At 45.3% G+C, this 18,141-nt stretch overlaps 2 protein-coding genes across 2 annotated transcripts; one reads left to right on the top strand and one right to left on the bottom strand.

The window, feature by feature from the left end:
• Positions 1 to 3,566: 3,566 nt before the first annotated feature.
• On the bottom strand, positions 3,567 to 11,001 carry LOC311326321 (disabled homolog 2-like). The gene is made up of 9 exons (XM_084459207.1): positions 10,904 to 11,001; positions 9,013 to 9,158; positions 8,270 to 8,368; positions 6,378 to 6,509; positions 6,191 to 6,286; positions 5,673 to 5,726; positions 5,469 to 5,531; positions 5,291 to 5,381; positions 3,567 to 4,652 (listed from the first exon to the last, which is right to left on the bottom strand). Exons 1-9 carry the CDS (start codon positions 10,992 to 10,994, stop codon positions 4,273 to 4,275), a joined length of 1,152 nt encoding a protein of 383 aa, XP_084315333.1. The 5' UTR covers positions 10,995 to 11,001; the 3' UTR covers positions 3,567 to 4,272.
• A 4,902-nt stretch (positions 11,002 to 15,903) lies between these two features.
• On the top strand, positions 15,904 to 17,305 carry LOC311326323 (prostaglandin E2 receptor EP4 subtype-like; the record flags this gene model as incomplete). Its single annotated transcript, XM_084459209.1, has 2 exons — positions 15,904 to 16,629; positions 16,712 to 17,305. The coding sequence occupies 2 exons, from the start codon at positions 15,904 to 15,906 to the stop codon at positions 17,021 to 17,023; spliced, it is 1,038 nt and encodes a 345-aa protein (XP_084315335.1). The 3' UTR covers positions 17,024 to 17,305.
• Positions 17,306 to 18,141: the final 836 nt, after the last annotated feature.

Genomic DNA, 18,141 nt, shown 5'->3' with positions numbered 1-18,141 from the left:
ACTGGGCTACTGAACTAATAAACACCCAATCTCTATAGAATGAGATGATCACAGAAAGGCATCGAGTCCCAAACTATCATGCAAGCCATAAGGTTCCATTGAGTTCAATGTCAAAATGTGTAGTTTCTCAAAGGGGTAATGACGTTGTGCTGTTAATGAGCAATTGTCACAAAAGTACCCCCTGCCTGTTTTGCACTGGCGAACCATAGAAGAAGAGCCGAGTGATTTGCGTCAGTTACAAAACCACCGTGTACACGTCCGTGAAAATAGTCGCTGCGCACAACCCTATACCCGTGTGTGTCCGTGTGTGTGTAACTAAATCACACCTTTGACGAAAAGCTTTGCCACACGCCTCGCATTGATATGGTTTCTCTCCGGTGTGGATCCGTACATGTCTATCTAAAGTACCCTTCTCACGAAAAGCTTTGTCACATTTCTCACACTGATATTGTTTCTCTCCTGTGTGGACTCTTCTGTGTGTAACTAAATGACTCTGATTATTAAAAGCTTTGTCACATTCCTCACACTGAAATGGTTTCTCTCTTGTGTGTGTTCGTGTATGTATAACTAAATCGCACTTTTGACGAAAAGCTTTGCCACATTCCTCACACTGATATGGTTTCTCTCCTGTGTGGATTCGTCTGTGTTTAACTAAATTAGACTTGTCGTTAAAAGCTTTGTCGCAATCCTGGCACTGATATGGTTTCTCTCCTGTGTGGATTCTTCTATGGCTAACTACATGACTCTTATACCTGAAAGTTTTGCCGCATTCCTCGCACTGATATGGTTTCTCTCCTGTGTGGATTCTTCTATGGCGCTCCAAAATATCCTGTCGACTAAAAGCTTTATCACATTCCTCACACTGATACGGTTTCTCTGCAGTCTTGCTCTCGGCCTCCCCAGAAGAAACGTCTTCACTCTCAGTGCCAGAGAAGGAGCTGGTGATGGGACTGGTCCAGGAGGGTGGGGCTGGGGGCTGAGAGTCACTGGCTGGTCCTGGTGAGTGTGGAGCTGGGGGGGGCTGAGAGTCGCTGGCTGGTTCTGCTGCTCCACACTCCTCGTCACCAGACTCTGCCTTGATCTGTTCCTCAGTTGCGTTGGCGGGTAGAGAGTCTCCTTCTCTGGTCTCCTCAGCTGGAGGTTGGTCAGGAGGCGGCAGGTGAAACGAGTCCTCTGTAGCACGGCGGGTTTGGTGGACGCTGGTGAATATGGAGGGTGTAGTATCAGACTGCAGCCCTTGAAGCTGCTCTCCTCCCTGATTGGTCCACAGCTCCTGTTCCTCTTTAATCTGGGGGGGCTCTGGGAGGGAGAGCTGCTGGTCATCTGGGGGGGGAGGAAGATACATATTAGGATTTGGTCGCAATCTGATCCAGGGCATCGGTATAGGGGTGATCAGGTGCATCTTCATCAGGTGCAGGACATGCTAAGTGACCTCACATTGGCATAACACACCCTCCAAGCACAGCTTTAATAAATCAAGCAAACAACCCCTTTGGAGCTATTGAGATCTAAAGTGCACAATGTCATTCAGTAGTAGAACTGTGCCGGTAAAAAATCGAATGACAAGTGTTATTAAAATGTAGAAATTCATCCTAAAAATATATATAAATGAACACCTATGGTATAACTGTGTTTACAACAGTACATAGAACAATTATATGTTAACAACTGTACTTTGTTCCTCCATTCTGTCTGTCTGTCTGTCGATCGATCGATCGATCGATCGATCGATCGATCGATCGATCGATCGATCGAACGAACTATCTATCTATCTATCTATCTATCTATCTATCTATATGACAAACTGGCTGGAGTGTGAAATGTTGAACTTGTCTTCCTAATTGCAGAGTAACTGCAGCTGTGCTCAATCAGTGGCCAATCAATCAATCTGTCCGGATGTACTGTAGTCCTAGGGGGGGGGGGGGGGGGGGCGGGGTTGCCAACTGCAACGTCTCTGATTGGTGGAACCTGCGCTGTCCTATAGTGCACAGGATTGTGGGTAGTGTATTCTTTTCCACAGAGATCAATTGTTTGAGGGGGACAGAATGAGGACAGAATTCAAAATACTGTCAACAATTATGTTTTTGATATATCAAATATCAAAATATCACACTACATCTACCATGTCATGACCATTTTGTCATTTTCTGTCATGAAGATCGGAGATTTATTGAGTGAGAATTTGCAGTCGCTGCATACTGTCACTGTGTATGAAAACACATTGGAGACATAGGCTAACACTATTTGTAAGACCATTGGTTTCCAGAAATATTGTCCAGAAGTCAAAATGTATATTACAAGAATCAGGGTTTTAAAATGGTCGTCGTATTGGGGCAGATTTGTTTATAGAGTGGTTCCTATCATTAAGCTAATAGATAGGCAGGGTTATCATACTAAAATATAAACTAGAGACATGTAGGAAGACAAAAATAACAATATTCTTTGGTCACTTTAGGTGGTACCAAAATGTGGATAGGCCCCTGGACTAAAGCTATAGTTAGAGAATCAGCTCAATCAAATTCAGAACATTAAACAGTGACTGTAAAGTTACAGTCACTGTTTAATGTTCTGAATTTGATTGAGCTGATTATCATACTTTAGCTTTAGTATACAAAAATATATATATAGTTATATATATATAATATAGTAATTTTACAGCAGATGAGGGTTTATTAGCCTGAATATAGAACCTGTTCTCTGCAGCTTGATCTTGGGTTGATTTATGAACATGTCCAACATCCTCTGCAGGTTCTCGCTTTGCTCCCTGGAGCGACTGATTTCTTCTTGGCACTCTGAGAGCGTCTTTTCATAATGCCCACATATCTCCAAAGATACTGCTGATAATCTGTCGTTGACAAAATCTCTGAATAGTTGTAATTTGGACATGTTTACGTACAAGTACAGCAGTGTTCAATGTACTAGGTGGGATTATTTGTCAACATGTCCGGTAGGCGGTAGCTTTCTTTAGGGGAATTTCAAAATAAAGGTCACGCAAAGTAGTTTTCGCAGATCTGTATAGCTCCCTCTGTCGGTCAGCTGGTTGGTTGCATGTGTGTAGTCTACGTGGTCACAGCTCCTGTGAATTCACGCTTGTCCTTATTTGAGGAAAACGTGTCGTAGGCTGGGCACTTTATGTCCAAAAGGAATCAGAATAATATGTAATAGGCTAAGTCGTGGCGTGGGTATGGTAGCCATTTACACGACTCCTCCAATAGGAAATACATAAATGTTACATGGATGAAGATAACAGTTCTGCCAAGGAGTGAACCAAGATATTGATTTATGATAGGCTAGAAAGAAACAAGCCCTTAATAGACTACTACACTAATCAACTGATTAAGTGAAGTGAAGTGAAGATTAAGCACATTAAACAGTGACTCTAACTACAGCAGATTATTCTTTATATGTTTTTTATGTGTCCATCCAAAAACAGTCGCTGTGACTATCAGAATAAACAGATAAAACGTGTGTTCAATTACAACACTTGAATCCATATCTTACACCAAAGCGAGCCTCAGAGCAATTGCAGCCGTTGTCTTTAACATTACTGCCATCTAGTGGGAAAATTTGGAACTTCACTCAAAGTTTACTTTAAGTGTGACCCGATTGGTCCACACGGGTCTACCAACCTACTGTATTCAGCATAGTTGTTCTCTTCCTCTGTTTTGTAAAGTTTCAGAATATTGGAAAAAACACAACATTACATTACAGTCATTTAGCAGATGCTTTTATCCAAAGCGACTAACAATAATTGCATTTAACGTAGGAAAAGCCAATGTACTACTACTTGCCAGAACTCACAAGTGCATCTTCTCTCTAAAACAAGTGACTAAGAGCATAATCTAGTGCTGAAGGCAAAGTGCAAGAATAGCAATCTAAAATACAGTGCAATACAATACAATAAAATACAATAGGTGCTTAAGAGGGAGGATCGTTGTACTGTAGTACTTCTTGAAGAGATGAGTTTTGAGCTTGTGGCCAATAGAATCGCTGCATTTGATTGATGCACCTGGTGGCAACGAGTGTTGCGCATCCATAGTTCATTCTTTTGTTGCCAAAATGCGCGCGCACACTTTATTGTTTACCAACAGTAAAATGGTCTATAGGACTGTACCTATGTGCAAAGTTTGGTGATTTTTCATGCATGTGAAGTCAGACCTCGTAGGAAGATTCAGATTCAGATTCAGAATATTGTGAAGTACCAGATGGACCGTCAGGTGAGGCGACCCGGCCCATAAAGAAAGAAGCAGAAGCAGGACGTTCTCCTGCCGTTCACCCCTGCGCAGGTGTGTGTGCGTCTGCAGGGGCCTCCGGCTGCTCTGGCCCTTCTCCGCCGTAGGGGACCGGGGGTCCGGGCCCCGCGCTCTGGCTCCACACACACCAGGGGGACGGCACCGCCGCCAAGCCGTAGGCCTGCATCTGGGGTCCTGCTCCATGGGGGACCATGCCCCACGGGGGCCACGCCGCCACAGCAGGCTGGCTGGGCCAGGGCCCGGGGACCGGAGCTCCCCAGGGGGCCTCTGGGCTCTGTGGGAGGCTTGTTAGGGGCCCTTGTTGGCCCCAAGGTAAGGATGTCGGTGATATGAAGGGAGCGCCCCCTAGTGGTTGAGTGGAGAACATCTGAGAAAATGATGCCATTTGCTGTGGAGATCCTTGAATAAATCAGAAAGGATATCAGAATCGGTGGACCAATCAGCTTCCTTCTGAAACATCGACTGTAGTAATATTGGTTCCCAGCCAACGCTACCATTATACACGTCATGAGAACAAACACATGGATGCTATTTCTACACAGGACTCTCGATAGATGGAGCCCTAAATAACATTTTTAATAACATTTTAACACTTGTATTAATTAATACATGTAGGTTATATCAAGGTGATATGCTTGGAGAAGCCTGGTCTCATGGGAATGCTGCTTAATTTTACCCAGCCAGGTCTACAAGTTAAAGGTACCCAATGTAGTTTTTGATTTTGAAATTTGAGAAGGTGGTCCCCGAAAATCGCGTACTACGTCATTGCGTCAATACGCGGAGCACATAATAGTGACGTTTCACACATCTTTGTTGTTTTCAAAACATTAGCTAAATATCATTTTGCGAAGAAATTACAAGGTAGGAAAGACATTCAAGTGATTCAACATGTTTATTAGACTACAAGGAACCATATAATCGAGGAATTTCGAAAATAAACAAAGAACTATTTGTTTTGTTTCACGTTTCGTTGGGTACCTTTAACAGTCAGAGAGTGTATTGGGGAACCAGGATATGTTTGCTGAATACTAACTCACCAGGTTGATTGAGGACAGGGTTGTGTTTGGGGGCTGCTGGTTCCTCCCGGCCGACCGGGAAGACGTCCTTAAGCTCGTCCCTGGATGACGTCTACAGACAGTCCACCCACAACGTTATACATCATCATGAATGGGCCAGTCCATTACAAGCCCAGCATCTAGCCAGTACCGAGCTCACCTGCTTGGGTTGTCCCACCGGGTCGTTAGGCACAGGGTTGAACATGTCCAGATCATCCACCTCCTTAATAAAAGATAAGTCAGCACTTTAAGAAGGGTCAAAGTTCAAAGCTGAGACGTCTCCTTATTGTTAAGAAGAAGGAGAAACAGGCTGAGCCTCTGATACTCTCTCACACAGATCTCTTCTGGTCTCTCTGTACTGTACCTTGGCCTGGGTAGGACTGGCCACATCCTCATCCAGAAGTAGCAACGAGCCGTTCTGCACAAAATACATTCATGTGAAAAGAAATATGTTCAAAATAGCTTGTGTCCAGACAGTCAGAGACAGTCACAAATCTAGCTGGAAATCAGAACTTTAATTTGAGAAACTGAGAGAGAGAAAAGTACTTCAAATCAAATCAAATCCTTTATTTAACCAGATAGGCATTATTGAGATTAAAATCTCTTTTTCAAGAGCGATCTGGCCAAGAAGGCAGCAGAAACAAAGTCACAGCAATAAAAGAAACACGACAGACAATACAGAGACATACTTTCACAGCAAGAATCAGATGTAGCACAAGTTATCAAACACAGTTGCACTGACCAAGAGAACTGGTTTCATAGTCTTTTAAAATGGATTTAAATTCACCCAATGTAATCAATCCTGGCAATTTCAGGTTCATTTTGCAACTCATTCCATGTCGACGGAGCAGCATATTTAAAAGCCTTTTACTCAACTCTCACCTTTGTTGGGTCACCTCTGTGCGTTGTCTGATCCTCCTGACTTCCTCCGTCCAAATTCGGGCACACCTCCTTGATGTCATCCAGGACAGGGTCTGCCTGTTAGGCATCAAATAACCGCCCGTAAGGGAGGGTGACCAAACCCACACAAGGTGACCTCTGGTTGGACGTTCAGACCTGTGGATCTCACCATGTTGGCCATCTTGATGTAGAAGAGCGTACAGCCGGCCTGCTGGTGGTAGATGTAGGCCAGGGCTCTGGGGTCGGACTCATCCTTCCTCAAACAGCTGATCTTCTCACACTCGTGTTCGTGCTCCACTGCCTACAGTGACAGAGCACAGCAGAGTTAGTACACAGAGCACAGCAGAGTTAGTACACAGAGCACACCAGAGTTAGTACACAGAGCACACCAGAGTTAGTACACAGAGCACACCAGAGTTAGTACACAGAGCACACTAGGGTTAGTACACAGAGCACACCAGAGTTAGTACACAGAGCACACCAGAGTTAGTACACAGAGCACACCAGAGTTAGTACACAGAGCACACCAGAGTTAGTACACAGAGCACAGCAGAGTTAGTACACAGAGCACAGCAGAGTTAGTACACAGAGCACAGCAGAGTTAGTACACAGAGCACACCAGAGTTAGTACACAGAGTACACCAGAGTTAGTACACAGAGCACACCAGAGTTAGTACACAGAGCACACCAGAGTTAGTACACAGAGCACACTAGGGTTAGTACACAGAGCACACCAGAGTTAGTACACAGAGCACCCCAGAGTTAGTACACAGAGCACACTAGGGTTAGTACACAGAGCACAGCAGAGTTAGTACACAGAGCACACCAGAGTTAGTACACAGAGCACACCAGAGTTAGTACACAGAGCACACCAGAGTTAGCACTGGAAAGCCCCGTCAGAGACAGACTCCATCTAAAGTGTGTGAAGCAGCGATATGAAAGCTCCTTCCTTCCTGCCTCTATCAGACTGTCCAGCTACGTTCTCCAGCAGAACACACACACACACACACACACACACACACACACACACACACACACACACACACACACCGGAACTGACTAACGACTGCTGATGTTTACAGTGGGTGAAATGTGTGAATTTTTAAAATCCCTTTTTATGCATCCTTCTTTTTAACCCTGTATCCATTTTGCTGCCATAACGTCACAATGACCCCTTTGTGGGACTTATTAAAGGATTATCACATACATACACACACACACACACACACACACACACACACACACATACATACATACATTGCTTAAACAAGTAAACCTGTAGACCCAAAGCAAAATCCAGGGCAATTTTCAGAACCAGAGGAATGAACTTGTTTATTAATGTTGGAGCCGAGACATCCACCACATGCACTGTCTCTGGAGACAAGACCAATATAGCCTGATCCATTATGCTTAGCTGGAATACAGCAGCGTGCCAGGATCTCCAACAGCAGTGTAGTCTTATCTTGACTTCCAAGGGACGTCAAGGCACATTCACGCACACACAGACATACACCAGTGTTTGCCATGTCTCTCCTATGATGTTATTAGCCTCTCTTACTCTGAAAATGTAATTTAATGTTATGTATTGCTCTATAAATGTTCTTAGCCGGTAGACAAACATACTCCAGGAGCTTGCTCGATCGCCTTGTTGAGAGGGGTCAGGGAAGAATGTTTACAGCTCACTTATCTGACCCCCGGGTGATTACTGTTTTTGCTTCCCTCTGGAATATGTAGAGGTGGGTCATATGCCCACCTCCCTTGTTCTCTGTAAAGCGCATTGTGTTGCCTCTGGGTATGAAATGAGCTATACAAATAAAGCTTTGATTGATTGATTGAAGGGAAACGCCAGTAAGAGAGAAGAGCCGTGGTATTGATGCTCTTCCAAAGAGTGTTCAGGAATCCCATTCCTGAGCAGTAACCTTCTACAGTTGTTACACTCTTATTGTTTGCGGCGATCCAAGATGGCACTCGGCCTCGCTGGCAGAGACTACTGGTATCTACTGGTATCTACTGGTATCTACTGGTATCTACTGGTACCTACTGGTACCTACTGGTACCTACCCCGGTCCTCTCATCCAGGATTTTCAGGCCAGAAGTGGAGACCTTTAGCCAGACCCTCTGCTTGTGTTTCTTCTGGTTCCTTGCTGTCACTTCTTGGCCCTGAAAGTAAACACACACACACACACACACACGCACACACACACACACACGCATACGCATACGCATACGCATACGCATACGCATACGCATACACACACACACACGCATACACTGGTGCAAACTGAGGTCAGGTGCAAAGGTCACGCATTTGGTCATGAAGCTGGAGTGTATGTGCGTGTGTGTGTGTGTGTGCGCACATGTGTGTGTGTGTGTGTGTGTGTGTGTGTGTGCTTGTGTGCGCGTGTGTGTGTGTGTATGTGCATACAAGTTACAACAGCCTCTTGGTTAGCAGCTGGCTGGACTGGGGCTGCCGTCTCAGCAGGTAGTCAACAGCAGAACCATCTGCTCCTAAAATGACTCTCTTTCAACACTGGAACGCTTTCATAAACTGAGACCTTGTGACCAAACTTTGGTGTTTCCAAAGTTTGTTAAATTACATTATGAAAATGATGTCACACAAGCTCTGTACCAGACCGACGACAAAACTAGCATTGCTCCTGACAAAAATTATTTATAACGCACTTGATTGTCAAGATACTGTAGCTTCAGTACATATGGAATGCTAACATTTGGCTATGGGTTTCTTTGCAGGGTTGTAGGGTCATTGAGGACCTTAATCTAAACAATTCTTTCCCACAGGATACCTTCAGTTTCATCATGGAGTCCAAACACATCTTGTCCCCCTGTGGTTCTGGGACCGGGTCAACGCCAATGAGCTTGGCCTTGTAGCGAACTCCATCTCCTTGGAAACGTGAGGTCACATCTGCAAGTGCCTTCGGATTAGCTGTGCCTGAGAACATGACCAGCGAGAGGGTTACAGCAGCAGGGGTAAACCCGGGAGAGAGCCTTCCAGACAACCAGCCCATTCCCCGTTCTGAGTCTTAACTCCTGTGTGTGTGTGTGTGTGTGTGTGTGTGTGTGTGTGTGTGTGTGTGTGTGTGTGTGTGTGTGTGTGTGTGTGTGGGCGGGAAGGGGGGGGGGGTGATGTGTCACTGCTGAGACAGATTTTGGCTCAGTAAAGACCATCCTAAACCTTGCTCAATGTTTTATAATGTCTCCAGAACTGCCGTTCATGGATGTGCGTCTATTGTTGTGACAAAGGTTGGCTTTTATGGCTTTTATATGTCCCATTGAAGTTTAGAATAAAATATTACTTCAGAGTTAAATGAACATTTCAAAGGTTGAAGAATATACCCTTCTTTTATTTTTACCTCCACCGCAGCGATAGCACCGGGGTGAGAGGTCATGTTTTCAGTGTGTGCGTGTGTGCGCTTGTGGATGCATTTGAGTGTTTGTTTATTAGCAGGATTACGCAAAAAATACTGGACCGATTTTCACAAAACTTGGTGGAAGGGTGTAGCACGGTCCAACTTAGAACCCATTACATTTTGGAGTGGATGCCAGTCATGGGGCGGGTCCACAAGCTGCCCAATCACAGCCGGCCATTCACCTCCATTCATTTTTTGGATCAGGATTACAGAAAAAGTACCAGACCAATTTTCATGTAACTTGGTGGAGGGGTGTAGCATGGACCAACTTAGAATCTATTACATTTTGGAGCAGATCCAAATCCCAGGGCGGGTCCACAAGCCCCTAAAACACAGCCAGCCATTCCACTCTGTTTATTTTTTAGACCAAGCTTACGCTAAAACTACAAAACTGATTTTCATGAAACTTGGTGGAGGGATGTTGCAGGGGTCAACTAACAACCCATTCAATTCTGGGGCGGATCCGAATCATTGGCATGCACAGAGCCACGAAATGCATCCAGGGGTGCAGGTCTGTGCTCTCTGAGCACCATTCCTAGTCTCACAATAAAACTGGTGTGATGGACTAACCCAGATAGCATGCGGATCTGGGCCATATACAGGCCAGATCTGGCCCTTGTGGCTTAGTTCCGGCCCATATATGGCCCAGAATCATTACACATCCGCTTGCTATCTGGGAAGGGACTCTCATCTTTACATCTGCCTTTATTACAGCAAATTAAATTACACTCATCAAACTTATTCAATAAAAAAAAATCCCCAGGTGGTTAACTATAAACAAGCTGCTTCGTTTTCCAAATAACAGCTCTGTTTTGACGATCAGTTCACTGACCCGAACAACGTTTCGTTGGAAACACCAGAGGGGATGTTGATTTTTAGATGGAAATGTCTCCTACTAACCAGAATTTTGTCATGCTCTAATTTATGCCTTACATTTTTGCAAAGCGTTCATATCTGGCCAACAATAACAGGATTTTGCACAGAAAGCATATTCCCACCAATACCCCCCCACCCCCCCCCCCCCCCCCTCCCTGCATAATCAACAGAACAAAACACATTCCCAACAAAACACTCTCCACGCACATCAACACAACTGATCGATCTTCCAGCGCCAACCCAACTAATATGAGCATGTTTCAGTCCACCAGCCAGAGCGCTGGTCAGAAGCGGTGTGTGGGCGCAGGCTTACCAGAGCGCTGGTCAGAAGCAGTGTGTGGGCGCAGGCTTACCAGAGCGCTGGTCAGAAGCGGTGTGTGGGCAAGCTTACCCCTCTTACTGGTGGTCCTGGCGCCCGTTTGACCCGGGGAAGGACAGCTCGCCGCTGCCTGGGAGGGCTCTCGCTCTGACTCCATCACCATGCGCTCCTGCCACAGCTGGGTCTGGGTCTGGTGGGAGGGGAGATGAGCAGACGGGGTGGGAAGACTACAACACAGCCTGTAGTGGAATCCATGTTGAATTATTCCACGACACGATGCCACCGTTTAAGATCTCATGACACCGGATGAGATCTCATGGGATCTCGAGTTGCGTTCAAGGTACTATGCATGTCGTCAGTCACTAATAAATTGACATGAAAAGGTAGTTTGTAAATAGGTAGAATGAGGAAAATATACTTTAAAATGTTTACAGGATGTTGTAAGCCAGTGAGTAAATGGTTCCTTCTTACCTGTCAGGATGCTGCTCAGCTCTGATCGCTGACCGGACCTGCAGCTTCTGAGTCGTGTGAAACATGCCTGACCCCAGGTCAGCTGATGCCTCACTGGTCATTTATTAACCTCTACCGGAATGCCAGAACGCATGGGAACTCACAGCGCTCGTTATGGGTTCAATTGGGTTCAAATTCCTGTTATGGTTTCAATTCCCTCATCATCTTCCTGTTGAGGATGTCATTATTGGGAGTTCTTTAGGTTCATTTTTTAAGAAAGGTTTTAATTCAAAATAAATTACATTACATTACAGTCATTTAGCAGACGCTTTTATCCAAAGTGCTTTACACAATGGCCTCTCAATCACCCATTCACACACACACTCACACACCAATGGCAGCAGCTGCCATGCAAGGTGCTAGCCTGCTCATTGGGAGCAATTTGGGGTTCAGTGTCTTGCCCAAGGGTTACTTCAACATGTGGCCAGGAGGAGGCTTCAAACGTCCGACCCTACGACAATAATTATAGTATTTCTAGTTCTGGTTGTTTCCTACATGTTACTGGTTTAATGGTAACTAGCAGCACATGACTTGTGTGAATTCCAGACGGGCGCTGTCGTCAATAACAGAGCGCTGTCGTCAATAACGGAGCGCTGTCGTCAATAACGGGTTCCCACACGGCTTTATTTTTAATCAACGGGAATGACGAAGGAGCTCCCGTCTGAGATCGGTTATAAATCCAAATCACTCTGAGACGCTGGGAAGGTTTCTGGTCGTTGAGCTCTTTTCCCAAAATGCATTGCATTTTTCTGATGTCTCAAAGTATCAGAATGAGAGCTTTCATTTATTTTACCAAGTGCTTTTCTTAAATCTCCACTAGATGAGAGGGTTATAATCATCTTAATGAAAACAGAGAACACAGGGGACCACTGGCCCACAGGACAGATGTATGCTGACAAGCCTTCTCACAGAAATGTGTATCCGGTTTCCTGAGAAGATTCATATGGTCAAATATAATAAACAATGACCAATAACGTGGGCGGCTGTGGCTCGGGAGGTAGAGCGGGTCGTCCAACGACTGCAGGGTTGACGGTTTGATTCCCGGCTTCTCTTGTCCACATGTCGAGGTGTCCTTGAGCAAGGCACTGCACCCCAAATTACTCCCAACGAGCACCTTGCCTGGCAGATGCCGCCATTGGTGTGTGAGTGTGTGTGTGTGAATATACACAATACATCAAATATGACATTTTAATTCAGTTAATTCATGCTCCTCGACATATAGACCTCTTTTCTTTTCCATCCCATCAGTTTAATCAGCCCAAAAGAGGATTTACAGACCACAGCATGGATTTCTCAAATTAGCCGTGTCCTTTGAGACCAAACCACTGAGCTGCTGTGTTGACGTGGAATGTCGATATTCCACCAGGCCTCAAACACACATTACAGAGGAAAACTGGGATAAACAGGAGAACCCCGGATGTTGGGAGGAGCTCTGTGAGTAACAGGGTCACGTGTTTCCCAGTCAGAGAGTGACCAGACAACAGAGACCAGGGCTGAGTTTCCCAGAGGCATCGTAGCGCTACGTTCATCGTAAGCTATGGCGTTCATCATAGCGCTACGATGAACGTAGCGCTACGATGCCTCTTGGGAAACTCAGCCGAGTACTGTACGCCAGAGATCAGAACTGTACGCTCAAAGTGCATTTTCAGTTTTATTCACTAAAAAAACTAAAACAAAACAGGTCTGTCCCTTGCACATTCACCAAAGGATTCCTGTATTGGTTACAGAGATGGAACCCCTAACTCTGTGTAGATAAAGTACAGTCATTTTAAAGTATGAAGTTTGAATACAGTAGGGGCTGCACCATGGGGAATTGCCAAATACTTTAGTGCACGTTAATATAAACACAGCCTTCTATAGTGGAATACAAAATACTATTAGAGCTACTATATCATACTTATAATATTCACTTGAAGTGAGTCTACGCAGCCACTGAGATGGAAATGACTCTGATTCTGTACAGACGTATTGCGCAATGTCACTAAACGCTAAAAGGGACTCGTCTAAGTGACCGACCGTCAGGCGCCAGTGCCGTCTCGTCATGAGTGACTAAAATGTCCGCCAGTTAGGGACTCTACTGCCATCTCCTCAAGGAGGGCCAGACAGCATGTGTCATCCGGCAGTAAGGGCACCTCTGGGAAACGGACTGCATGAGCTTGAGGTCAGTGAATGCTGCTGCTAGACAGGAAGTTTAAACTGTACATTCATCTTTCTAAGTATGTACGTCATACTTAGCTTCGGACCAGAACTTCCTATAAGTGTGTATTCTCTTGTGGTGGGGAGGGAGGCCATGAGAGAGAGCTGTGGGCCCAGAGAGACACACACACACATACACACACACACACACATACACTCACACACACACACATACGCACACACAGCTTATGTAACAGTGAAACGTGAGAGTAGCTGATGAAACTCACTTCTCACAGGAGCACTGGAAGTCTCTCCATGAGGATCATCCCTATTGGTGCAGCCATGGGGGTCACAGGCAGGGGGAAGTGGAGCTGACTACCCAGGGGCCCCAGTAGGGAGGGGGTGGGACTGACGACCCAGGGGCCCAGTAGGGAGGGGGGTGGGACTGACGACCCAGGGGCCCAGTAGGGAGGCAGGGGACTGACTACCCCCAGGGGCCCCAGTAGGGAGGGGGGGGGGACTGACGACCCAGGGGCCCAGTAGGGAGGGGGTGGGACTGACGACCCAGGGGCCCAGTAGGGAGGGGGTGGGACTGACGACCCAGGGGCCCCAGTATGGAGGGGGGTGGGACTGACGACCCAGGGGCCCAGTAGGGAGGGGGCCCTGGAACATCCTGTCATTTGTTAGGATTGACAGGGCTGCTCACACATTGAGCGGGGGGGGGGCTTGTGACTAACTGAGGGGGGGGCATATTTGTGCAACGCTCCTGGGCGCAACTATCAGCACGCCAGCAGGAGAGCTTGATGGACGTCGGTTCGAATCCCGCCCATGACCTTAACACGGGTCGAACTGTTGAGCACAGACTCAGACGAGAGTACGACGATTACACTTAGCGCAGCACAACACCACCACAGCGCAGCCGGAGCTGTGTAAGGGGTCGAGTGCCTTGCTCCAGGGCACAAGGGCGGCAATGGCAACATGGGCTAGTGAAACCAGCATCTGTCCAACTGCTAGGACACAACCTCATTTACAGTAATAACATCATATCTCCAGTATGGGGACACTTGTTGATATAAGCAGTATGTACGCTATCCGTTTGTTTACTTTGACGAGCAGCGCTGAGCGCACACCTCTCTCTCAGCGCTGTTGTGGTTTTGTCTTTTAAGGAGGGAAAGACAGAGAGACGCCACGGAGTGTAAACAGTCCTGTAGGTGACGTGTGACGGTAGGGGAGTCTGGGACACGTGAGTGCGCTGACGTCTCTCTGGGGTCTCTCTTCCCATCACAGAGAGACCGGTCGTTTACAGTCATCTTCAGGTCAGGACGGGGTTGTGAGGCCTGCTTTGATACACCGTGTTCACTAGAGGGGATTTCATAGAGGGGGGAACTATAGATTAGCTTAGTAACTGTCTTTTGCTTCCCTCTGGAATATGTAGGGGTGGGTCGTATGCCCTCCTCCCTTGTTCTCTGTAAAGCGCATTGTGTTGCCTCTGGGTATGAAATGCGCCATACAAATAAAGCTTTGATTGATTGATTGATTGATTGATTGATTAATTGATTGATTGATTGATTGATTGATTGATTGATTGATTGATGGTAAGACTATACTCTTAGACTACTCCAAGACTATACTCTCAGGGTTCCAATACTTCACTTAATCATGTTGCAGTTCTTTTAGATTAAAAGACCTAGATCATTTATAGATATATAAAAAATATTTATATATATATATATATATTAAAAAAAATAACATAACATATAGGGGTCCCTAAGGATGTTCCTAAAGTGTCTTTATATATATATAAAGGTATATTGGCACAATCTAGGTAAATATGAATGTATTTGATATAGTATTTTCAATTTAATAATAGCTAAGGATGAAGAATTAAATCTGTTTAGATAGAATATATATAAACACGATGTAAGATGTTGTATTTTAATAGTTGAGTCACAGGAAATGTTTCAGTCAATGCACTGCGCCAAAATGGATTTCAGGGGTCAGAGGGATCAAAGTTGGGAAAGAAAGTGACACTTAAGGGGCAGTCTCCAGACCACTCTCCCTTTCTATCCAGGAAGTTCATTGGGGATCCCTCTCTATGTGAACTCAATCACCCGCAAGCTTGGTGACGACAACATTTGCTGGTTGGTTAATAAGAAAAGGAAATTCGTGGTCAGACCCTCTTCGCTGTCTGTGCCCATCGTCCACGGGTTGAGCTTCTACTCGGCCGTCAACTTCTGAAGACATTCTGCCAACATGCCGTCAACGGAGCTGTGCGTAAAGTGCGCGTTTCCATTTTTTCCCCAGAATATTCTAAAGAACACATAACCAAAGGAAGGAATAACGGTCACATTGATACATTTATATTGGAAGCCATGAATAATACCCGAAACAAGTCGTCAAGTAGTACTGAAGGGACAGTTGCAACGATGGCAGTGCCAGTTCTCATGTTCGCAGTCGGAGTAATTGGGAATACCATCGCAATAGTCGCTCTGTCCAGATCGAAGCAGGAGCGGAAAGCGAGCGCGTTTTACGCACTAGTGTGCGGCTTGGCTGTGACTGATCTACTTGGGACATGTCTTGCCAGTCCGATCACTATAGCCACTTATCTCAACGCAGACGTGCTAGATGACCGCGCTCTTTGTGAATTCCATTCCTTTCTGTTCCTGTTTTTTGGAGTCACGGGACTTAGCATTATATGCGCAATGTCTGCTGAGCGATATCTGGCCATATGCCGTCCTTACACCTATCAAAGATGGGGAGTGGATCAGAATTTCGCCCGCAAGTCTCTGCTTTTAATTTATATAAGCAACGTCGTTTTTAGTTGTCTTCCAGTGATGGGTGTGGCGACAAGCGTCTCCCAGTCAACCCACACCTGGTGCTTCATCGACTGGAGGACACAACAACCGTTACCCGCCGCGTATTCTTTATTGTACGGCAGCGTGAGCTTCCTCCTCATCCTGATGACCATGGTGTTGAACTGTGCCGTGTGCGGGACCCTGGTCGTCATGCGTCGGAGGACCGTCCAGAGTCCGGTAACCCGGGCGAGTGCGCGGGCGCGGTGGAGAGCCCTGTCCTCCCGGGAGGAGATCCAGATGATGACGGTCCTGGTGATTACGTCAGTGGTCGTTTCAGGCTTCTCGGCACCACTGGTGGTAAGTCATGATTCAGTTATGACTGTTAGGTTATGAAAGGGAGTCGGTAAGCGACCTAACGGTTCTGATTATTTCATTGTAGGTGCGCGTATTTGCCAACCAGATAACTCTCCAAGAGGATTCCCAGGCTGATTTGATGGCTATTCGTGCTGCAGCTGTGAACGCCATCCTCGACCCCTGGATTTACATCCTGCTGAGAAGGACTCTCTTTAGGAAGATTATGCGGTTTTCTAAACGATTTTGCAACAACAATGTCCCGGTGTTGACGAGTCCCCGGAGGACTCTGCTGTATCCCGAGGACATCCGAGACAGCCACGGGATCATCCACCTCCAGATTCCTGCCATGGTCACACACCCCACCCAGGACAAAGACACTCCAACGCAGTTACCCTAATGGTCTGATTTCTGCATTGTTAAAACATGATTTAGGCTAGATTGATTGTATTGTAATTTGTAAAACTATTTGGCACAGAAACAACTCATTACACATGACAGTGGTGCTATTAAAGTGTTATAGGCTACTTCTTATTTCATGATCAAGTGTGCAAAAGACCCAACATTTCTAATTTACTTCACTGAAAGATTCTCTGAGAGGGGACATTCTTCTGGTTAGTTGCGTCTTGTTAGTCAAGTGTACGTGATGTAGAGGCAATCAGACAGACAGACAGACATCATTAATTCCACAATGCATTTATTTTTTTATGACATTTAAAAATAGTATTTACTAAACCAAAGCAGATGGAGACTGCATAGCTGCACCTCTGTACAGTTTTTGTACCTAGACACCATAAATAAAAATCTATAAACATCGTTTCAGTAAAAATTGTGTTTCTCAGCATCCTTTTAACACACAAAAATCGAATTTATACAACTTTTACAAAGTAAACCCACGCGCTTCCAAATGTACATTCCAGTATAGCATTCTAGCCATTAAGTCCCAAGTAACAGATTTGAGTTTCTACATATTTGTTCAAAATGTCAATGATTTTACTGTACAAGTTAAACTAAACACACCAAATGCACATCGGATCCATCATCTTGCTACTGCATCACAAATGAATCTTAAATTGAGTTGAAAAGTCTGTGTTGCATTTGATTCAGGTAATTTGATTCAGGTTGCTCATTCCTTTTGTTTGGCAAGTCAGGACATGACAGAAATGAAAATCTGGATCAAACCAGCTGAAATGAAAAACAATTCATTTGTCATAAGAAATTACACTGAAGTAAGAGTCGTCTACCCTGTCCTCACTCAGCATACAGATGGGAGTTGTATAAAACATATGGGCGTATAAACAAATAAAAAATAAGAACCCTTTCAAGAATAAAGACAATGATACGACCATCTATATCAATGATACGACCTTCTATATCAATGATATGACCATCTATATCAATGATACGACCATCTATATCAATGATACGACCATCTATATCAATGATACGACCATCTATATCAATGATACCACCATCTATATTCACAATTCAAATCCACATGAAAAAGCTCCACTGGCA

Source organism: Borostomias antarcticus (genome assembly GCF_949987555.1).
Source record: "Borostomias antarcticus genome assembly, chromosome: 26".
NCBI classification, from domain to species: Eukaryota; Metazoa; Chordata; class Actinopteri; order Stomiiformes; family Stomiidae; genus Borostomias; species Borostomias antarcticus.
The sequence above is the reverse complement of the archived record's forward strand: the minus strand, read 5'-3'. Positions and strand labels throughout refer to the sequence as shown.

What these genes read in the sequence shown, in the direction of transcription:
- LOC311326321 (XM_084459207.1), bottom strand. Translation starts at nt 10,994, where the DNA reads ATGGTGATGGAGTCAGAGCGAGAGCCCTCCCAGGCAGCGGCGAGCTGT. An exon ending in CAGGACCACCAGTAAGAGGG is followed by an intron (nt 9,159 to 10,903) that starts GTAAGCTTGCCC and finishes TCATGTTCTCAG; the next exon opens with GCACAGCTAATCCGAAGGCA. An exon ending in CCAGTCCTACCCAGGCCAAG is followed by an intron (nt 5,532 to 5,672) that starts GTACAGTACAGA and finishes TCTTTTATTAAG; the next exon opens with GAGGTGGATGATCTGGACAT.